This window comes from Manacus candei, unplaced genomic scaffold (assembly GCF_025592945.1).
Source record: "Manacus candei isolate 608988 ecotype Guabito, Panama unplaced genomic scaffold, ASM2559294v1 h1tg000076l, whole genome shotgun sequence".
Lineage (NCBI taxonomy): Eukaryota > Metazoa > Chordata > Aves > Passeriformes > Pipridae > Manacus > Manacus candei.
In genome coordinates, this window is record NW_026138124.1 from 3869565 (window position 1) to 3893467 (window position 23903).

The 23903-nt window shown below is 47.8% G+C and overlaps 1 protein-coding gene across 2 annotated transcripts in view; it reads right to left on the minus strand.

The window, feature by feature from the left end:
- Window positions 1–22295, minus strand: part of CLIP2 (CAP-Gly domain containing linker protein 2) — a 74998-nt gene extending 52703 nt beyond the window's left edge. For both annotated transcript variants that reach the window (XM_051809286.1, XM_051809285.1), the window contains exons 1-2: window positions 22123–22295; window positions 6571–6778 (exon numbers count right to left, since the gene is read on the minus strand). In XM_051809286.1, coding sequence (XP_051665246.1) covers window positions 6571–6682 — 112 coding nt within the window. In that variant the 5' untranslated portion in view covers window positions 6683–6778; window positions 22123–22295. The remainder of the gene's footprint in view (window positions 1–6570; window positions 6779–22122) is intronic.
- Window positions 22296–23903: the final 1608 nt, after the last annotated feature.

Sequence of the window (23903 nt, forward strand, 5' to 3'; positions counted from 1 at the left end):
TAATAGCAGCCTCTGGTCCCACGACGTGGGGTCTTCTCTCTCAATTCACCAGCACACAACACCCCAACTTAATATTAATCAAGAGTCACAAAGCCTTTGAATAGCTAAGAATTAGCTCCCTGTGTCTGTGCCAGTCAATCAGCTGCTCTGGACACTACAATCCCATTTCTTTTGTTTCAGACAAAACAGTGGTTTAGTGCCTTTTATATTTATTTGGGAATTAGAATTAATAGACTGATACAAAACCAGATAGCCTCAGCACTGTCTTGCACCTTTATAAAAAAAGCCTGTGTTAAGACACCACCAAACCTGAGAATAACCTCCCTAAGTTCTCCCTTATTACTGAGGCACAAACTCCTCATCAAGGACACCTTCCCTCCCTCTGTTTTACTGCAAAATAATTCTCGAAGCAACAGAAATTGGCTTCTTACTGCTGTGCATCCAGCCAGTTTACATCAACAACATCCTGACAAACTCCTGGGGCAAACAACTGATTTCCAAGTTAGTTCACCAAGATGTCAATGGTAACTGTGTGACAGGTAAATGAAAAGGAATGAAGATTTCCCACTGGGAAAGGTAAGAGCAAGGCACTGGTCCTGCAGGAGAGCTAAGGTGGTGGTGAGATTTAGGCTCCTCCAGCAGAACTGAGGCAGGTTCAGCTCATTAATGACAGGGCCTGGACACGTGCAAAGACACTTGGGCCACACAGAATTGCTGAGCCTCAAACTAGAATCAGCCCTTGGAAAATAATCACATTTCTAGAAAACAAATCAGAAAACAAAGTTAAACCCCTTGTCCAAACTCCACCCTTGGGCACAGCAGGAACTGCCCCCCCAGGATGGACCAGTCTGGGCCCTTCAGCACCCAGAAACCAACCACAACTACAACCCAGCACAGCTCAGGCTTATCAAACCCTCATTACAGCATATTTAGTTTAATTACCCTATGGAGCCAGTCATCCCGTGCTCTTTAATGGCCCTGGGAGTGTTCCAGTCTGCTTCACTCTCATTTTTAGTGCACAAAAGCAACACAGTGTTTGCAGAGGCAGACATTATGCCAGCAAATATTCCTAGTTCTGTGCATTTATTCTTTATCAAAAATAATACATTTATACTTATGTGAAAGTGAGAGGGCATTCCCAGGCTCCCAGCAATGCTGTATAGTTTAGCTACTAAAGCATAGGTTTTGGCAATAAAACTAGGCAGCTGCTGAAGAACAGTTCTGATACTCTTAGCCGTGGCTAAATATGAAATTCACATTACAGATACTTGCACTTGCCCATTCAGAAAGACAGGATCCATCTGTAAAATCCAAGATCTAGGCTGGATTCTGACTGGATGCATTTAAGTCTCACAGAAAATTTAATAAGTTTGGGCTTTTTTGCCTCCAGCACTGAAGTCTCAGTGTTGCCCAGCTCCATCTGCAAACACAAATATTCCTACTTTCCTCTCCCTTTGGCCAGAATTCTTTAACTGAACAAGAGATTTAAGAACCACAAATGAAACCCAGAGCCAGCTGACAGCCAAATGAAGTATGAAAGGCAAATTTCTCCTCCAACCACGTTACTCTAATGCTGCTCTGAGCAGATAAAACCCACTCTGAAATGTGAACACTTCCCTTCCCAGCAGCTTTCACCTGTTCCACCAGCTGGGAGGGCTGTGTGGGCTCATTCATCACAGCTTCCATTCTCTCTCCATCTTGCAACTCCAGGGAAAAGCAAGCTTTTCCAGGAGGAGGGTGGGAAAGAAACCAAGATATAGGGGCTTTGTAGCAACAAGAAATCCAAATGTTATATTGAGCCCTTCACCAGTGCCCCACACCTTTAGCATAGAAACCTCTCTTGCACATGGGGTTGAGAGCAGTGACTTTCTTCACTTGAAGCACGGGAAATAAGCCAGCACATTTGTGGGAAACCCTCTCCTGAGGCAGCCAGAGATGAATTTTCTGTCTGATTAAGGAAAACAGTTACCACAAAGCAGCAGAGCTCAGTTTTCCATTGTTCCAGCTTTATGGGAGAGAAGGGAGGGGGACAGCCAGCATGGACACCACTCGAGGTTAATGTGCTCCAGGAGTCCCTGTCAGGTGCCAGTTCCTCACTGACATTTCAGCATTCCTTCATGAAAAAAAAAGAACCTCCACACACCACAAGTCAACACACCTAACCCAGAGCAGCATCACAAAAGCCCTTATTCCTCATGGGTCTGTGAAAGCACCAGCTCAGGTAGGAGACACAACAACTCTCCACTCCAGTATAAAGTCCAGAGGACATTCCATGAGCTGAAGGGGCTCTGAACGTGTTTTCAGGAAATAAAACTCTGATATAGCAGGTGTGAGAAGCTGGCTTGGTGTGATTGCAGAATATTTGGTCTACACAGAAAACTACAGCCATGAATTGTGAAATTCTACAGACGTGCATCACACATTTCACACCTGCATCAATCCTTCTTCTGGTACACAAGATGTGAGCTGTCAAGAGAACATGGAAATGTTTAAGAGGGTACATCTCCATGTCTGGGAAAGGAGGAGGGACGAGAGATGGACAAGAGGCACTTTACTTTCCACAAAAGAATATGAACAGAGAGCTGGGGAAAAGAGAAAGAAGAAATCAAGCAGCTTTGTGTATTCCAGAGTAAGAATAAAGGAAAGTACCTCTACTTTTGCAGACAAGACTGATCAGCTTATGTGAAGGGAGGAGGATGAAAGAGTGAAGCTCTTCAAAATCCATTTTCATCTAATGGCTCTGACAACTCTCAGGTACAACTGGAGAACAAACACCTTCTTTCAACTTTCAATCTGGAAGATATAACCTTGATTTGGGGTCTTTCTGAGCCAGCCCCAGGCTCCTAGAGACAAGGGACAGCTCAGAGGCAACAGACTGTACATTGCTGTAGTTTAATTCTGTACTTTGTTAGATTTGCGGTTTCCTTTTGCAACTACACTTCGAGCTTTTGAGATTTCTATCCTCCCCCAAGGTGGCAAATTCACAGAGATCAGTGTTGCAGCTCTGTATTTTGTAACCCAAACATCACTGGTTTTCATCCATCAAGTTGCAGGGCTCAGGTGCTTCACCAAATGCCTAAGAAAAAGAAAGTCTCTTTTGGCTTTTCTGGCAAGAGGCAGGTAAGTGCAGAGGCAACACAGGAGCTTAGGGGGATGTGGGTGTACTGGATTTTTGTGGAGTCAGGAAAACCCTGTCAGCCTCCCAGGAAGCACTCTTGGTGCACAGACACAGGGCACAGAGCTCATGCAAACATTCAAAGACAACACAGAGCTCATAGTTTCTGCAGGGCTTCTCAAACACACAGCCTCCTTCATGCAACTTTTAAGACCTCATACAAAATCTAGTACCTTTAGAGGATCTTCCCATCCCAGCAGGCACCCAATACATCACATGAAGGCACTCTCCTGGACAGTGACAGAAGAGGGAAGAAAAAGCCCTTTGCAGTATTCACATTAAACACACAAAAGGAAATTGTGTTCAGCCTTTCCACCTCTGTTATTGTTCCTGCCATTAGGGAGGCTCCAGTGCCCTGACACTGGGGACAGCACTTGGTGCACAGTGCAGGACCTGACAGCCCTCAGCTGGCACAGAGGGACCTGCTCTTGGTACAGCTGAGTTACCAGCAGGACTGTGGATTGGCAGCACTGATGCACTCAGAGGGCAGAGGTTGGGGGATACAGGTTAGTGAAGCAGAAAAGTGAGGATGGGGCAGAGCTCCATCACCCTCCTGTGGCCCAGATCTGATTAATCCCAGGAAAGGTAATGAAATCCAGTCTCCATGGCCATCTATCACCAGATCCTTTGGCTGCAGGCATCCCCAAAGTTGACGTCAGTGCCTGCTGTGGTTTCAGTTATGTGGATACTTGGCTCTGGAACAGAATTAAACCACTTTGACAGAAAAAACCAGTATTTTCTCTTGGAGTTTTTCCCTGCCAGCAGCTGAATCCCATGACCGTGCTGCAGCCAGGACCCACAGCCAGCACAGATGCTGCTGCTCTCAGAGAGAGGCACCGTCAACAGGATTTTGGGATGCAAATTTTGGGATGCTCACCACTTCAGATTAACATTGGAAAGGAGAGGAGAAGGAGGTAGCACAGGGCTGGGCAGGCCTTTGGAGAGATTTGCAGGAGGAAGAGCAGGTACAGGCCAGGCACAGACACAGCAGTACAGAGCAAGATGCCAGAGCTGACACTACAAGCCCAATCGTAGCTATTCACCCAGCCCACGCTGGGTAAACAGCCCCATTGTGCTCTGTTCTCACCTTCCAGGCAGGAATAGCTCAGTGCTGTGATTGCTCCAGCAACTCCACAACTCCCAAAACCCTCCTGCACCATCCTGAGAGGCAGAGGAGCAGCAGCAGAGCTGTTGCACAGCACCAACCCACCGTCACAAGACTTCACCCCTTCTCCATGCCTGCTTTTTTTCCAGGAAAAAAGCTCACTTAAAACTTCTCAGGCAAGGGTCAGACTCAGTTTGGTGCAGCCTCTGCCCACGTGGGGCTGGCTTTGCTGCACATCTCTGGGTGACAGATGGCTGGAGCTGAACAAGGCACAAAGGAGCACCAGTGAACAGGCGCCGCATTCAGCCCAAGGGCTGCTCGACCCCGCTGCTGACTGACCCTTTCATACCACAACACACATCCCAACTGCGTCTGCTGAGACACCTCTGCAGAGCCTCCAAGGGGAAGACAGGTCTTTTCCCCTCATTTTCTCTTTTTAAGTGATAAAGCAACTGAAAGCAGCTCCTCACCACACTGCAATTCCTTGAGAGATTCACAACCGGCAGATAAACAAGTTCAGTGAACTTGAACTTCACTGGAGTTCAAGTTCATGTCTCAATCACAGCTAGGAGAAACAAGGGGAAAATTCAGAAATTCAGGGTCTGAGGAATAACTAAAATACACAGCCAAACCTGTAAAACTTTTCCTTTGCCAATTTGCACTTCCCTCTAGCAAAGATATAAGGACACCTCGGTATCTTCGATTTGCATATAAAATTAAGAAATTAGGCTCTGATATTAAAACCCACTCAAAACACAGCAAAGTGCAATTAAAAATTTTATCTCCACATCTAGGGCCAAGTCCTCAGCTGAGGAACAGCAGTGTCACTCCACTCCCCACAATGCTGTATCACACCAAAGGACCTGGAATTCAGCCCACGGCCTCATGCAGCGACTGGCCCCTCAAACAAGACATTGCAGATGTGCAAAAAACCAAGATAGAGCTGTGGTTTCTACAATACTGTTTAGGGAAAGAATTTACACAGTGGGAAAGATGATACATACACTACTGGTCACTGAGAGAAAGCTCAGCTGAAGGAATCTATGAGCAAAGCAGAGCCCCTGATGTGTAATGATGGAGTAGAGCCAGTTGCTCAACAGCAAGTGGGGTCTGTGTGAATATCCTGGGCAGAGGTTGTGCCTAAACCACCATCCTACTGTGCCCAAGCAAAAGAGAAACCTCAGAGATGGGGGGTTTTGTTTTGTTTAAATAAACTAACACTTCTGCATTACTCTGACAAGAGACAGCATTGTCTGGTGACTCTCATTTTGCAGCATCATAATCACTGACTAATTTGTCAGAGTATAGTAAAGGCAATTTTAATCAATAATAATAAACATGCTGTCTGACAGGTACAAGGCTTTCCTGATTCTGCTAAATGCTATATATTTTTTGGATTGAAACATATAGCAAAGTAACCAGGCATGTGGGCAGTGGCCTGAATTATTGTGGGACAAGAGGCTGACAGATCTCAAGAAGCAACCAGTGACATTCTCAAATGAAAGTGTAATATACTGAAAGTACAAGCATTGATAGGATGTACATCATCCTGATGTGCCTCCCCAGAAGGAAGGGGAAGGCCTTTTTTAACAAAGTGAAACAAAAAACACAACTACAAAACTTGCATCTCGAATATTTACTAAATTATATGTAATAAAACAACAACCCAGCAGCCAATAATCCAGAAAAATGAGTCCTAAGCAAAACACACCTCAACTGTTATTGAAGTGTTAATTATACTGCTAATGGCAGTCTGTGTAGCTTATGTATACACTGAATGACAGCAAGGGTGTGTATGTAGGTGGAGGTAAATCATTATTCAAATTCCAGGGCTTTGAATGATTTTGTTTAAACAAAGGCACTAATTTGAGGTAATCAGCACAGGGCAAATCACCTTAAGTGCCTGGTTCTTACTCCTACATCATCACAGGCCAGGAGCAATGGCTACAGGACAGTGTTTAAGGTCATGGATCTGCCTAATTCCCAGCTCTTCAGTGTCAGTGTCTGTACAGGTACACACATGCAAAGTGAGAGCAAGAGAGCAGACAGCACCTCTGTCAGCCCTAAACACCAGAGCACCCATCTGTCTCTTCCCACCCACTCCACAACCTGCCTGTTTTGTGCATTACCTGTGAGGGAGGACATTTCCTCACCCTATTAGGCTTGTTTTGATGCATCAATCTATGTACAGATTGGGAAATTCATATCCTACTGAAAACTGGCACCACTAGGCCTTTGAGCCAGGCCATCACCTGGGTCAGCTCGTGCCCCTGCCAGATGGAGCCCTTACCTTCTTTTGAGCCAGTGGTGACTGGAGCTGTGGTGGTCCCTGATGTCCGTCCCACGGGGCTGGAGTGCTTCCCAGCCCTGCCAGGGATTTTAAGTCCACTTGGCTTCAGCATGTTTGCTGTCTCCTGTGTCCCAGTGTCTCAGAGAGCTGTCCTGATGTCCCTGTTCAGGCTGCTCGCTGGTGGACCTCTTCTTCCATCGTCACACACCTGGGAGAGAAGAGCACAAAGACATCAGGTGGACAATGAGTAGGAGAACATGGAACAGGCTCCCAGAAAGCAGTGCCCAGCTCCCTCCTCACAGCCCCAGGAAAGGGAGCATCTTTCATTTCTTATCCTGTAAAGCAAGGGTGATCATTTCCCTCATCTCCCACCTTCATGTTACATTCTTTTTGTCAGTCTCAGAGTCCTGGGCCAAAGCTGAAACCTCCCAGAACCATCAAACGAGAATTTAGCTTCAGTATGGCAGCTGAGTGATGGAAATTGCTGACTGGTTTTAAGTTCTAAAGTCTCAGTTCAGGCATCAGCAAAGCCTCAGAGCCCTGACCAAAGGCACCACCAACCCTCAGCACCAAACCTTTGGTGCACAGTCCCCCAGTTTCACCATCTTCAGGGCAGCCTCTCCAAACTGGCAGGGGGAGGAAGGATGAGGCCAGTGTCCAAAAATGGGGCTTTTAGCTCCTTCCCTTGTCACATAAAGAGGACATCTGATCCTATGCATTTACAATAAGCCTGCAAAAAAAAACTTTCTGAAACTTAAGCATGGCTACCAACTACTCATTAGTGAAGTCACAACCCTTCCCTATGTCATTCTCTTCCCAGTAGGCAAATGGAATAAAACCTCCAAATTCCTTGCAAGGATATTGCATCAGCAAGCACACAACTTCTCAAGCAAAGTTTTATGAGAAAAGAAAAATAGAGGAAGTGACTAAGTTGCTTAAAAAAAAAAAAGTCAAAAACATTCCTAATGGATAAAGAAAAACAATCAAAAAATTGAGTCTATCAGCCAAAAGGAAGCTGAGGCTGGGAGACAGCAGTCTGGGATGGGGAGGGAAGAAGGTGGCACCAGAGCAAGCCAGGGACAGCACAGACCTAATGGCAAAGGGGATTGCAAGGAGAGCAAACCAAGGACCAGCCAGAAACTGGGGATACCCACACCTGCTTCCAGGCCAAGGAAGGAGACAGCCTGCTGCAGGCAGCACCCCTGAGAATCAACATAGGAAAGATTTACAGATGCTGCAAGGGGGGAATTGCAATGACAGGACAGGAAGTGATTGAGGCATGAGTAAGGATTTCAACACAGGTCAGAGCGAGCCCAGGGCTGGCAGGGCTCCAGGGAGAGCTGCAGGCAGACACAGAGGAGGGAAAACCACAAGGAGAATTCCAAAACCGTATTCCCGAGGGCTCACAAATATCTGAGACACCCAAGGGTTTCAGCAGTAAGAGTCAGTCATCCCACACCGAGTTAGAGAGACAAAGAAAGGAGGGATCAGCAGAGAGGGAGCCTGAATGAAAACCCAAGGGATCGAGCCCTGTCTCTTCCCCATGTCCCCCACAAAGGTGTTCAGCACCTGGGCTGGCCTCAGACACCTGCACACCTTGACCTTACACAGAAGGCAGGCTGGTTATGACAAGAGGGATGCTCAGATCACATCACCACCAGCAGCAATAACAGACAAGAGCAAGCAGTTCTTGTTAAGGAAGAGAGAAAACAGCCTTCCTGTGACAGAGCCAGCGAGGAGCAGATGCTGTCAGAGCTGGACAGGAGGCTGCAGCTTCCAGCTCTGTTTAGCATAAAACAGGGAGACAAGGAACCGAATCTGGAGGTGAGAAACATTAATCAGCTGGATTCCTCCTATCTTGTCAAGGCCTCAGGTAAGACATCTCCCACCCACTCCATCTCATACAACACATTTTGCCCAGGGCTGGCTTTGATTTTACAGAGCAACTTGATTTGCAGCACTTCTGCTGGCAGGGGTTGTGCTCTACCAAGAGCTCTCGCCCCATCTTCCTCACCTTCAACATGAAGGTTTGCCCTCTTCACAACATGCCCTTACTCCTGGATTTACTCATCAGCTGGTCCCACCTTCTGGTTACAAGGTTTGATGCTGCACTCGGGATTAAGTAACCTGGGGATGCTGGTGCTTCCAGATGGCTGGTTGGATCCACATGCAGGAATGAGGATGGGAGGGTAAAAAGACACAGGGAAAACATAAAACAGTAGCTGAGAAGAATTTAAGCAGGGAAGGATGTCAGAATAAAAAGATTTTACAGTTTTTCAGGCTGCTATTAGAGGGAGTCTCTGAATTCTTAACTTTGCAGCCAGAACCACAAACTTTAGGGAGCACTGAATTTAGTGTGTTCCTTCCTCGATTTTGCTGCCCATCTATGAGGAGACAGGAAACTTCAGTTCATTTTCCCTCCACTACTCATTATCCCCTGAAGATCAGCTGCCCACACCAGTCACAGGATATTGTGATATTCTGCTTCTTCTCAGGACAAATGGATATTTTTATGCAGGGGGAGAAAGACAAGAGGAAGTGCATTCCCACTGCATAAAGATTTCTGCCAGAAACCTCAACATAAACAGATTTGCTTTCCACACAGTAATGAACAAATGAACTCCACAGGCTGCTAATTATGCTCCCCTCAGAACAGACAGCTGCTTTTAACCTGAAATACGACCACCACAACCAGTTCATGGCCACACTCACTGGGGTCACACACAGCAGATTCAAAAACTCCTCAAGCACCACCAGGCAGATCCCCTGCCCAGCTGTGCCCAGCACATGTCAGCTCACAGGGAGGTCTGGCAGGGGCAAACTCACCCTCCTAAAGTGTCATTGTCACCTCCATGAGCTGCAGACTGACCAGAGCAAGGAGTCAGGGATGGCTGACTCAGCACACGCCTGCACACTCATCTCACACAGGGAAATGAGGATGAACTTCAGTAAATTTTACTCTAAGTGCAATCTGTCAGCAAGACACAGATTCAAAACATCCCAGACACTCATTTTTAAGAAATCTATGCCTGCTGCTAGGGACAGATACTCCTCCCCTGTCACTAGTTTCTCCCCCACTTCAGCATAAAAACACTTGAGCAGGTTTTTAGGAAGCTCTGAATGCTGAGCACGGAGCTCTTCCAAATGACACCATCAGGTCATCTGCACCACCCAGAGCAACACTGCCTGAGCCATCCAAGTCCCACATTAGCTCCCGACCGAGTGATGCAACTTCTGTGCTGCAGAAATATCCCTGGCCTGGGACACAGGCCAGCATCTCCACAGGGCACTGCCCTGCTCCATTAGAGATGACAACGTGCCCTGTACCGAGCCCTCGGCTTCCCAACAGGCTCTATTAGCAGAGCCCTTCTGAAAAAAAAAAATAATAAATCTGTTTCCAGCCCTTCTGGAAGAAAAAAAAAAAAAAATCTGTTTCCAGCCCTTCTGGAAGAAAAAAAGAAAAATATCTGTTTCCAGCAGTAGAGGTGAATGCAGGCAAATCTGTGGTGTAAGAAACATGAGCCATTTCTCTTCCCTGCTCCCCACATCACCTGCACAAGCTGAAAGCTTTGCCTTCCCGTGGAACTTCAAGGAAATGTGACTTTCTCCAGACACACTGTAAAGAAAACCCCGTCTGCTCCTGTGGATGCTCTGGGGCCACCAGCTCTGCTTGTTTTGTTTTTCTTCCTCTTCCAAGATAACACAGATGACAAGGATTTTCTAGATCTCCACTGGATTCTTCCTGCAGTCTTTTCATACTGGGATGAATGGTTCTGTCTGTTCCCACAACCAAGAAAAGCATCCCAGGAATGCACAATATGAAAGCCTGCTTCAGATGACCAAAATATTCTGTTCTCCATCTTTCCATCAGAAAAGAGAACAGCTAAATCTGAGTCACCTGGGCTCAGATTCAAAAAGGGGAACAGTTCTTAACTAAGCACAGATGTACAGCCAAAAAATACCTTTTACCAGGAGCAATATATCTGGATATTCCTGGCATCATGGATAATTGCATTAGAGCAGCACAACATAAAAACTGAGAAACAACTGGAGGTACTTAGAGTCAATTATTTCATAAATGTGATAGAGAAATAATACAAACCAAGGGCTGGAAGGAGAAGCCTTTGTCAGTCTTGGCAATATTCTTTATCTGCAAGTTGCTCTGCTTCATCCATCCCTCCTACCCTCAACAAGGCACACAAATATTTGCTTGCCATGTGGAAAACATCCCATTCAAGATGGGCATAAGCAACAGAGCAGACTCCCAGACCCAGCACGCTCCCCAGAGCAAAGCCCCCGCGGGTCCACACAAAATAAGGATCTGTTCAGCCCCACATACTGAGTGCAACAACTGCAAGACACAGGAACAGGCTTCCAGACACCAGATTGAGTTGGCCTGAATCCCATCCTGTGCCTGGTGCTTCCTTCTGGCTGGATCTCCATGTAAGAAGTGTTTACCCAACCTGACATCCCCGGCAAGGCACAGGAATTTCGCTCTGAGAGCAGACCCAAGTGGAATCCCAACCAGCTGTATCTGAACACTGCTGTAACAGTTGGGTCTGCACAATAGTTTGTGGGGAAGGGAGTCCTTAGTTCTTAAATATACAACAGAAAAAGCGAGTACCAAAATTTAGGTTTCTAATTTTCTAAATCTGGAAATCCACATGTAAGGAATTAAATCTGAAGTTTTCAGTCAGCACACACCTTTCTAGGACAGAGCCCATTAAAAAAAAGGTAAAGAACAGTATTTAATTATCAGACTGAAGGAAATCAAGGTTATCACTTTGTCCAAAAGGTTAATGACAAACAAAAACACTGCAGAGAACCAGTAAACACTTTTTTTTTTTTTAAACAATCTGGACTGATGCAAATAATCAATGACTTCAAAGACAATTATTTGGATAGGGAAAGGTTTGCACAATAAAGTATTTCTGTTTTCCCCTATTCCCACCTAAGATAACCTTTTGAGAAGCAATTGCTTGTGCCATTATTTAAAACACTATTCCACCTTTACTTATGGTTCATGCTACAAATGAGGAACACCAGGGTTTGGGATGCAGCCCCATGGCAGCACATCTGCAAGCAGAGTCTCAGCCTTTTTCAGGGCTATCATAAGTTATGGCTGAGTGTCTGACTAATGCAAGAGTCTCTGGGCAAAGACACAGCTTGGAAAGAGCAGGAATTCTGTGTGCAGCTGCTCCGACAGTGCAACAACAGCAGCTCCACATGGAGTAATGCAAAGTGCATTTTACACCTGCAAGGCACATCCCCATCCTCCACAGGGAAGAGGAACAACCCCTCCTGCTGCCACACAACGTCCAACAGCACTTTGGTTTTGACACACCCTTTGCATGCTTGCTCAGGAGAGTGAGACACAACAGCAGGAGTTTAATCCCCTACCCATGTTCTGACTGTATTTCAGAAAGTACAGAGCCTGCAAGAGGCTTCTGGGTTTGGTGCCCTGACCTCTGTCACTCAAGAACCTCTGGGACTCTGGACAAGAAGGAAACAGCTGAAGAACCCCTGCTCCCTCTCTGAAAACCCTTCAGCATCAGGCACTGTAAATGTTGAAAGCAGTATCTGAAGCTCAACATCTCCCTGGAAGCAAACTGCTGGAGAAGAATCTGGTCCACAGATTGCTGGAGAAGCTCTGCACTCACCTCAATAAGCACAGAGAATAAAGGCAAAAAGCTTCCAGTGCCAACTCTGGTAGTCCTTTATTAGGCCTTACATAATAAAACCTCTCCTGCCTAAAGATACCGATCTCCTTTTTTAGAAAAAGTTACGTAAAGTTATTTCATTTCTTGTTTCTGAGCATTTGGTTGCAACCACTCCATATTTCCAAGCTTTTCTGCACCCCCTCCATACCCATGGATATGAGATTTTCAGGCTGTAAAGCCTCATCTCCTGGAGTCAATACATCACTGCCAAGAGTTCCATGCCAGGGGCAAGGGCAGGTGAAGATCTGATGCCCCAGGACCAAACACTGGCCATGCTCTGAAGACTGGTTAGGGATATTAAGAACAGAGTTTTGCTTTGAAATCCAAATCCAGAGGCCAGACTCAAAACCCTCAATCTTGTGTGAAAGGGACAGGAAATGAATCTGATCAGAGACAGGATCTGATAACGCCAAACTACAGCTTTGCTAACAGAGACAGAGATTATGCTGAGAAGAAAAGGCAATTTTATCTGTTAATTCCTTAAGATGCTCCATCTGATCCACACTAATTGTACCATTGCCTTCTCACTTCTCTGATTAGTTCCTCCTTCCCACAAGCCACCAGAAACCCATTTCTGAGGCACGTGGCAGATTAGGAGTAAATCCCTGCACTTAATTGAAGTATAGAGGAAATAAGAGACGCTCATTTTTAATTAAGGTCAGACTCCTCTCCCAAGAAAACCTTTCCTTCTCCCATAGAGGGAATGAAAGAAAGGAGCATACTGCCTTCAGCTACACACTGGGAAAACCAGGGAATTCTGGTACCCTCTGTCAGCCATCAGGTTTTTTCTCTCTCTTGCAGTTGGACTCATACAGGTTTTCAGCCCTAAAGCTCTGGTTTTACTACATAGTTTCCCTAACAAGTCTGAAAGGTTGTTAACCTCTAGAAAAGCCTGTGTTTAGTCTTCTTTCTCACTCAAATTTTGTAGTAATTAGCACAGAAGGCCAAGGGAAAGCCTAGAGGCCTTTTATTTAAAAGCTCAGGTATTTCCTAAACCAGTTCTAACCTCTATAATAGACTAAACATCCTGTGATTTACTTCTAAAGCAAGGGCTTTTGAGTGAAGAATATGCAAAACCATCATACTGCACTCTAAAAACCACAATGCAAATCCTGAGGCAAAGTGGGTGGAAAAAACTCAAAGTGCATTCAAGGAAGTCATCACAGAAACTGGGGAGTAATTATGGGCTTGCTGATGAGCTCCTGCTCCCCATGCTGGCAAAATGCCTGCTGAAGGCTGACAGAGTAGATAGCAACAATTCTGCACTCGTTGCAGAAAAAAAACCCAATTATCTCTAATTTGTGGGAAAAAATCCTGGGGATGAGTTTCTGGTCCCTGGAGTTAAGCCCTGGGGGGCAGGGGACAGTGTCCCTGCAGGGAAATATAGAGGCATGACACCAAAACTGCAGGCTCACATGGAAAGGGAACAGAATGTACACAGAGGTTTCACAGCTGCTGTCCTCCAGGTCAATTCACACTTGATTCAGTGGCCACTCAACTCCACGAGCAGTTTCTCTACAATTCACAGAGCTTTGATAAAATCCAAGTTTCCTAATCACAGAAAGTCTTGCTTGTCAAAAACAGCATCTGGGAGAGAAACATGAGGAGAGCAGGCAGAGTGCAGGAAACACAGTGATACATGACAAACATATTCCATTATAATAGGTTGGTATTTCACTACTGGAGAAACAATTTCTTTAATTAAATATGAGCTGTACAACAACCCAGCCATGCTACACACGCTGTGCAGAGCTGCAGAAGGATCTGTGCTTTTGGAATTTCCCAGTTTTTCACTGCTTGATTTAGTGTAGCACTAAAGTTCACCCTGTCACTTTACCTGTTATTCCCTGGAGCTCAGGTTAACATATAGATTTTGATTCGTGCACTTCTATAACCTAACCTCTGCCCTGGAGTTTGGTTATGATAAAACCCAAAAAGAGCCAGGTCTCTTCTGTCCTGATTTTTTCCCCCCTTTTTTACAACCTACACCTGCAATGAAGACTTCTCTGCAGGCCAGCCTTGGTTATGGACTGTAACTGAAAGGTTGGAGCAATAAAGAGCTGAAAATAGGAAAGAACTGGTCTTGAGAGTTTCTTCTCTTTCCATACACATTTAATTTTTTTTAAACTAGGAACTTTGTTTTCCTTTTCAGTGTTAGGACAGCCTGTCTGGTGGCAGTGCAGTTGAACAGCTTTAAACGTGCAGATGATTTGGTTAAAAGCAAAGAAAACAGGAGTAGAACACAACACGTTTCTGGTGTAATAGAAAACACCTCAGGACACACTGGGCTTGCCCCTGAAGCCCTCACTGCACTCCATTAATGCTGTCCAGTGTCTGAACAGCCCCAAGTACACCAGGAAAAGGCACCACATTAATGCAATCCCAGCAGGAAGCAGACAGAAGCTTTGCTGTGACCCACTGGTACTGCAGGTGTAACACCAGCACAGGAACCCCCTCAGAACCACCCCAGTGCAAACCAGGGGAACACTGACCCTGCCTCTCCACAAGCTACTGAAACTTCAGGCAGGGATGCAGGGTAGGAATCCCAACCCTGCCCCCGCTGCAGCCCCTTGCCATTAGTTATGAAACCATGACACAAGAGGTTTCATTCCTGCAGCTCAGCAGAGCTCTGCTGCCCGGGAACCCCCCACCACTTGCCAGTCCAGATTTATCCAAGCCAACCTTCTGCCCATGTACCCACTCTGCCCTTTGCACAACTCTGACACCCTCCCATTGTGCCCAGCCCCCAGGAGACAGCTCTGCCCTTTCTCTGCCCTCACTGTGCCATTCTGAACAAGCAGTGCTCTCCTGAGATACAAGACTCACCATTTCCTGGGTCCTCTCAGCTGACCTTCTCTAAACCTCCATCACTTGAATTTAATCCATTTTAGACATGGGCAACCCAAAATTCATGCTGCATCCCCAGGTGATGCCTCACCAAGCCCAGAAAAAACTCTATTCCAAACATGATGAGCTAATTTCACCATATTCCTTCAAGCAAAGCAACTGTTCCAAAAGTTTAAAGAATAACTAACCCACCTTCACACTCTGGCTGCTAAGATACAACAGGAGGGAAGCTAAAAAGGAAATACAGCATCACAGAACCAGCTGGGTTGGAAGGGACCTTTAAAGGTCATCTAATCCAACCTCTGATTGTCTCACAGTTGAGATACAGCACTGACAGCCAGGACTCCTCCTTCCCTCTTCCACAGTGGTCATGAATCTCTTGCCACAAAAGAGGGACAATGACAGTACCAATCTGTGAACAGAGGGGTGGCACACCAGGAGGTCACACCACTGGTCCCCACGGAAAGATCTGAGGTCACCAAACCCAAGATGCTACAGAGGAGCAAACCCACCCTCCCTCCAGACCAGCAAGGCTCTGGGTAAACCCCAACCCCTCTACCCACACAAACATCCACTGCTTCCTGCTGCTACACTGGCAGCAGCAGAGCAGTGCTGGATGGGGTTGTTCCCTGGAGCACCCTCCTGCTCCTCCCTGCTGATTCACCAGCCTGCACTGAGCCTCCCACATAAGCAGCAACCTCTGGGCTACCTCAGCCTCTCTACAAACACTGCCACCTCCCCAGACCTCACTCACACTGGCACATCCACACAGCCAGTGTGTGTTAATCATGGAGTTTCCTAGTACACCACCTGCAACTCCACCTGCAGCCAGGAGTTTGGATAGCTCACAAACCTTACAGTACAAGAAGGAACACGCCTCCTAATCAAATCACATCCCCACCAGTGACCAAAATCATGGTAATTTTGGCAAGTTATATCAAACTGGATCTTATCTGTCAACAGTGTTACGTTATCCCCTCCTGCCTCATGCTTTTTCCCACAACTCACACTCTGCCTTGCAGGAGCCAACATTAACTTTGGATTGCACCACATGGAGAGAGGCAAGATCCCAGCTCAAAGCCTCTGGGCATTAAGCCACACCAGCACCACAGGATGGCTCCCTGCTGTGTTACACCAGAGGTTGGGGACTGCAGTTCATAGAGAGCAAGAAAACAAAACCCCATCCTACACAGATTGCACAGCAGGTGTGGAGACAGAACATGCCCACTCCAGCACGACCTGTTGGGCTGGCAGGAGCAGGAGAGGCTGTCACACCAGGGCCAGGCTGTCCATCCCAGCCTCCTCCCACAGCAGCAGAGACCCTGCAAGAGCTGTGCTGCTCCACAGCCTGGCTTCAGTCAGCACCTCTGTCCACACAGTGCCGTGCCCTCGGGAAGCACACGCAGAGCAGTGTGTGATGTACGGATGCAGCAGCCAAAAGGAAAGGGTCTGGAGAGATGGATCAGTACTAAAACCCAGGATTTAATGTGTCATATCTCTGGAGATGAGTGATGCTGATGGGTGAACCCAGGCTGCAAGCAGATAGGCAGGGCAGATGGATCAGTCAGCCCACCACACTCCTGGAGCACCACAGCACTGCACGAGCCTTACAGAGTCCCCCCTGTCCCTGGCTGCTCCTTCACTTCTCACAGAAACAGGCTGCTTCTACACCACTAATGCAGGCAAAACCACAATCAGGATTTTGCAAGAGATCAAGATATAACCTCATCTAGCAGGATTACAGGCAGCAGCCTGAGTACATCACTGGTACAACATCTCTAACACAAACTGGACCTGTTTCAACCATAAAAAGGAGAAGCAAAAACCAAGTTGTCACTTCTAACTCTGACAATCAATACTGCTGGCACCCTAAGGCAGAGTATAGCATAGCACTCCATAAACCTGAACCATGTGATCATCCAAAAGCACCATTTGACTTTGACATTTCCACATCAGCATGCTGGAAGGGCTCTGACACCTTCCCAGCATTTAGCCAATGTGCTCTGGGAGGGATTCAGAGATAAAAAGGTGAAAAATGCTTGCAGATGCTTCAGAGACATCAAGATTAAGCTTGCAGGAGGCATTGCTATTGCCAGTTTCGTTTACTAGAAATATCTATAAATATACAAATATATATAAACAAAGTTTTACTATAGATGAGATTTAGCAAGTTCAAAAAGCTTCTTCATAGACCCCAGTAAAGGCCTACATAAACAGACACATAAAAGATGAACAGTGAAAGGCAAAACATCCTCTTTCTCTGCCTCAGCAGCACATTTCACACAAGCCTGCCTTTCCATGCCATGTTGTCCATCACTAAATCTCCATTAGGGATGGCTGGTGGATTGGTCATCAGCTAAACATGCCAAACTTACCAGCTGGGAAACAAAAGTCCAGAGGAAAAAAAAAAGAAAAAGGCACTTATTCAAGGTTGCAGAGTGACCTGCTCCAGTTTGCATAGTAAGGATTTCAGTTATAAAACAAATAGCTAAATGCTAAATATAGCCAAGGAGGAGGCTTTAATCACCAGGGCAGGCTTCATGCTGACAGGAGCCACTGAGGTAGCACAGCACACGATGTTTGACAGCCAAATGTGAGGCTAAAAAGCCCATTAAACACATAAGTGGAGAGGCCTCTTTTTCTAGAGAGGTTTGTTCCCCAGCCAGGACAGTCCCTGCACCCGGGGGAGGCACTTGCAGGTCATGAGTGGGAGTGTTTGCAAGGGATGGGAAAGTGCTCTTTGTTTCAACAGGCAGCTGCTTTTTGTGCCTGTCAGGACCACTGAAAAGTTTCCAGCACTAATTAGAGGCCACAGAAGTTTTCAGAGCATGATGCAACAGATAAAGAGGGGAGGAATATGCCAAAGGAAGAAAAAGAACAGACCAGCCAGAGGAAGCCTTTGTCAGTCACTATGCCAGAAGCTGGTGCCTCAGGCTGGGAGCCTCCTCTGCCCCTCTGGAGGATGTGCTGCAAAAGAAATTGTGCTGGTTTTTTTGTCAGTGAAACACCTTTGTGCTTGTCCTTTGTACAGAAACAGGCAGAGACACGAAGTGACAATGACAGCGACAAAACAAAGGGGAAGACACACAGCACAGCAAGGGTTCAAACTGAGCCAGACTGCCCAGAGTGGCTGCAGAAAATCCCTCATCCCTTCATTGTGCTTTAAAAAAAAAATAAAAATCTTCAAACCTCTGTCTTGAATGACAGAGATGAAGACAGACCTAACCAGGAACAGACAGATGGATCAGGTGATTTCTTTAAGTTTCTGTGAAGCCCTTCCAGTATAACCAATATCCATCCACAGGTTCTTTACTAGTTATTCACTAAAATAAAATAGAATTAATTTTGACCAATAGCTCTGGTACAAGCAATGCAATTTTATTTGCAACAACTTTTTAAAGGAAGCATGTGTGAAAGCACAGGAAGGAGATCTAAAAGCACCAAAAAGGGACTTAAAAGTTCCAAGATCCAGAGCTGCAACACCTGTTTTGTACCTGGAGAAAAAAGATACAGAGAAGGAAAAAATTTTTCCCAAGATCATTGAAAAAACAGTGGCAGAGACAGCACCATTCTGTCCCTGAATATCCAACCCACCAAAGGCCATGGAAAGGCCTTCTGAAGTGTTTACTTTATAGATACAGAGTATAAATATTTTCAAAAATAATCATTTGGCTTTCCCAGGCACAGAGTTATGAAGGGAGTCAACAGCACAGTTTAGAACATCAACTCTCAAAATAAACCAAACAAAGCTCAGATTCCCTTTGTGCTTCAGCAGACAGGGATGAGGGAGATGGAGACTTCATGGCTGGCTCAGAAACCAGTCTGTGCCACGTATCTCTACAACTATGCAGGTGGGTAAACATTAGCTCAATAAAAAGAAATCACTGAAAGGAAACTACAGCTTAATTTCAGTGCCAATTCAAGTCAGCATCATGTTTTATTCCATCCTTCTGAAGTAAAAAAAATGGAAACTGTGACAGCTAAACACAAAGCTTGGTTGTCGTTCTTCACACATCTTTGCTTATGCTCCATCTGAATCAAGCATGGCTGTTTTACAGACACAGTTTCACTCATTTAGAATGGAGTAATAAAAATTGTACCACTACACAGGAATGGTTTCAAAAAAAATCTGATGCAGAAATACTGTGGGTTTGTTATGGGTTTTATTTAAAGGAGGTTTCAACGGGATTTTATTTTTCTTCAGGAACAGCAGAAAGTATCAGTTTAAGGTGCCAGACTCAGTCACATGCAGTGAAGTAATTTTTCCACAGCAAGAGCTGCAGCACAATCACATAAGAGTAAGAAATTAAATCCAGCTATGAGGAAAGTGAATTTGCTTCGTCCTGTTTAGCATCAGAAAGCACAAGAGACAAACACAGCACACAGGGTGCTCTCAGCAGGGCAGGAGAAAGGCTCAGGATCATGGTGGTACTGCAGAGAGACTTGGTACAGTGATGCTCTGAGAGTTCTGTGTGTCTGACAGTGTCAGCCACGGAGAAGAGAAGGACAGACACAGGGAGAAGGCAGGATTAGAGCAGGACTCTGGAAGAACAAGCCCAGTTCCTTTCTCTAATCTTGGCTTCTGGAGTGACCTTGGAAAGTTCAGCTTTATTCAGTAACTTAACGTGTTTGATTTAGAAAACTGATCAGTAAAACAAAGCCCAAGGCTTGCTGGGGGCAGACATCACCAGTGCTATCAGCCAAGGTGCTCTCCCCCTGCCTAACAAGACCTGAATTCTACCAGAAATTTCACAAGAACAGTGATAAAAGAACAACAGCCAGACACTGTAGACTGTTCAACTCAGCAATAGAGCAGCAGAAAAAAAAATGCTTTCTGACTCCATGTCAGTGACTTTCTGGGTGATTCTTATGCTCAGACTTCTTAGGAGGTGGAGGGAAAAACAGGTCACAAGGTAATTGTAAAAGATATTTATGAAAAAACAGATCTCTCTATAAGTAACAATAGATATCCCTATACATAAGTGCACATCAGAGTCTAATGTAGGTTAGCAACAAGTCAGTCAGGTCTGGCTACCCAGGCCTGGGCTTTCCCAGAGCTTTAAAAGTATCCAAACCTTGCCATGCACTGTGTACACTCTGGAAAGTGGTAGCAACACCACATACCTGGGGGATGGAACTTGCTTTATACATTGTCTCTTGTCCTCACTAGAATTAAGACATCCCTCTCCAAAATGGAAAAAAAAAAACCAGCATTAATTCTCCCGAGTTTCATGGACAGGGGCAGCATTTGGATAAATAAAACCAACAACCTCAATCAGGAGGTGGAATCTGTGCCCTGACCTATTTTAACCCACCAGTAACACCAAAACTGACATGTGTACAGTTACACAGCCACATCCCTTGGCACCTGTAAACCCCCCTTTTGAGCTCTTCATCTTTTCTTTTGCCAGAGCAAAAGCACAAATGGGGAGAAAGAAACACCAGGAACTGCTACTTGCTGGAGTAAACTACATCAACCTCCAAGGCTAGAGGGGCACATACCAACCCTCGGCCTCAGCAGATAATCCCACATCCATACCCATCCTAAGAGCATCTCCTGGAACACACAGGTTTTCCCCCAGTTGAAGGCAGCCCCACATGTGTGTTGCTGAGATGACAGAGGGGCTCCAGCACAGCCTCTCCCTGCCATGGCTGGTGCTGTTTCTGCTTGTGCCGTGTCTCAGAGCTGAGCCTTTGAAGTCCTGTACTCCCAGGGATTTCTGGCAGGCAGTGACAAGTTTCTTGAGAGCACAGCTGTTTGATGCAGTCCCCCTCCTTCCTAATCCCTGGCAGGCTGTAACAGCAAGCAGGTAATTTCTTAAAATGCCAAATCTCGGACCCAACCTTAAGATCAGGCAGCTGCACCACGTTTAAAGCATCACCACCCCAGCAAGGACGGATCTGTGCTGGTTAGAGGGGCTCTCCTGGAGCACCACTGGGGAGAGGAATGCTGCTAGCAGGCAGCTGGGCAGAGGCTAAGGCCAACAAGCCTGGCCAGGCACCCCAAACATATCTCTGCTCACACACAGACCAGTTCTTGAGTCGCAAGTCACCCTCGAGGAAACACTTCCAGCCAAGCAGTAACGGATGGGCTGGTGAAACTCGACATCCATTCCAGCACTATGAGTTTCTGAGACAAGGTTTCCAGGCCTGTGAGACTGATGCTCAACAGAGCAGCAAATAACACTCGGTGCTGACACAGTGCTTTGTCTCCCAGCACTTTGGAAACGCTGCTGCAGCCTGCCTGGATACCGTGCAGATAACAACTCGTGCCTCTGCCCGCATCCCTGGATGCTGCCCCAAACAGACCCTTTGCTGTTTTGTGTCAGGAGATGCGAGGGGCAGACCCCTGCTCCCTCTGCTCACAATCTGAGCGCCGTGCCAACGCCTGCAGCCCGACCTGGGCCTTCCTCGGAAGCGCATCTCCTTGCAAGAGACAAAACCCCACATCAGATCCTGCAGGACGTAGTTAATGTCGATATCTCGATCGCTAAATAGGAAAAACCCAGCGAGGACACCGAGCCCAGCACGCAGCCCAGCTTGCCACAGACAAAAGGCAATTTTCCTCCCGTTTCAGACCCACAACTCGCTCGGCACCGAGCCGCGGATGCTGACACCCACTCTCACCTCCATCTTCGCGGCATCAGGCCGCTCCCCCCGCGCCGTGACCCCGCGGGAGCACCGGGCGCCCACCCCGCGCCCTGCCCGGGGGGGTGGATGGGTGGGTGGGTGCGCACCCCCCGAGCCCCTCCCGCCGCCGGTGGGTGCCGGTGCCGCCCGGCCGGGGATGCAGCCGGGATGGGATGCCGGCCCGCTGAGGATGCTCCGTGCCTTCCCCACCCCAAGGACAATGCGTGCGGCGGCCGAGCCTCCCATCGGTCCCGAGCGGCGCATCCCCCGCGCTCCTCCCGCACCCTCTCCATTCATCCCCCCTTTGTTGCGGGCTCGCCGGGCGCTCCCGCCCCTCCCGCCGTGTCCCCCTTACCCTGGGGCTGCCCGCCGGAGCGGGGCGGGGGGCTCGGTGCCACCGCGCGATGCAGCCCCGGCGGCCGCCCGGCCACTCCCTGCGCGGCCGCCGAGCCGGGAGGAGGGAGCGGGGAGCCGGGAGGAGGGAGCGGGGAGCCGGGAGGAGGGAGCTGGGCGGCGGCTCGGAGCGGCGGGGCCGGGGGAGGATGCGGGGCCGGGGGAGGATGCGGGGCCGGGGGAGGATGCGGGGCCGGCACCGCCGCTCCCTCCCTCCCTCCGTCCCTCCCAGCGCACGGCCGGGCCCGCGCGAACAAAGGGGCCGGTCCGGGGCCGCCCCGCGCCGAAATCCTCCTGGTTGCCGAGCCCCGGCGCCGCCCGGAACCGGGTGGGAGGGTGGAAAGGCAGCGCGGAGGCTCCTCCTGCTCTTAAAACCCCAAATAATAACGATAAGTTCACCTTTCGCCCGCTGCGGCCGCGGCGCTGGGAATGAGGAGCGCTCCAAGCACACCTGAATTTAGGGTGGTAGCGGGTTTGATTGATGCGAGAAGGGAAGGAGGAGCTGGCGGTGTTTCCTGGAAAAAAAAAAAAAAAAAAAAAAGGAGAGAGCCCTAATTACCGGGATTTATTGGGGAATGCAGCAAGGAGAAAGCACCTGCAGCCTCGGAAACTCGTTCATTCAAAGCCAGGAAGGGCGGGGAGAGGTGACAATCATGACTTGGCCCCCATCACCTCCTGATGCTTCCCAGAGCCGTGCCTGGGCTGATATTGCATGGAGATAAAGTGGAGCAGGGCCACAGAACCGTTTAGGTTGGAAAAGCCCTCTGAGATCATCGACTCCAACCACTCCCCCAGCACTGCCAAGGCCACCACTGCCCCATGTCCCCAAGCGCCACATTCCCATGTCTATTAAACCCCTCCAGAGATGGGGACTCCACCACTGTCCTGGGCAGCTGTTCCAGGGCTGGACAAGCCTTTCAGTGAAGCAATTTTCCCAATATCCAACCTAAACCTCCCCTGGTGCTACTTGAGGCCGTTTCCCCTTGTCCTGTTCCTCCTTCCCTGGGAGCAGAGCCTGACCCCACCCTGGCTCCAACCTCCTGTCAGAGAGTTGCAGAGAGCAAAAAGGTCCCCCCTGAGCCTCCTTTTCTCCAGGCTGAGCCCCTTTAGCTCCCCTCAGCAGCTCCTCACCAGAACTGTGCTCCAGACCCTTCCCCAGCTCCATTCCCTTCTCTGGACCTTCCACCACCTGCCTAGTGCCAGTGCCCAGAAATTGCATCCCTGAAGTGGAAGTGCTTTCACAAGGGCCATAACTCAGCGTACTTTACTACTTCTACAGACACCCCACATCACCCAAGGGGCAGCCCAGGAGATTTTGCACATCAAATAGTACAGTGGAAGGCCCCACAGGCCATGCAGAAAGAGAGGAGGGTCCCACCCAGCAGCCATCCCAAAATTTGTTGCTGTGACTCTGCTCCATAGCCCCTGTGTGGGCCCTGGAAAGCAGAAGGGAGATGAAAGTGAAGAGGATGCACTCAGCAAAGCAGAGAAGAATGGAGCTGAGGTCAACTGAGCATCATCCAGAATATGAGATTTGACAGCCCTGGCCTTAGGAAGATGATGCAGCCTCAGGAGGCAGCCGTAGGCATCCTCATTTTCCATCTTGCAGAGGGGAAGCCAAAGTAAAGAGAACTGAGATGGCTGGTCCAAGCCAAAAATAGAACCTGGAGCACCTGACTCCAACGCCTCTGCTTCAACTGCTAGTTCAGTGTCTTTCCCTGGCATTTTCCTACATCCAAGCTC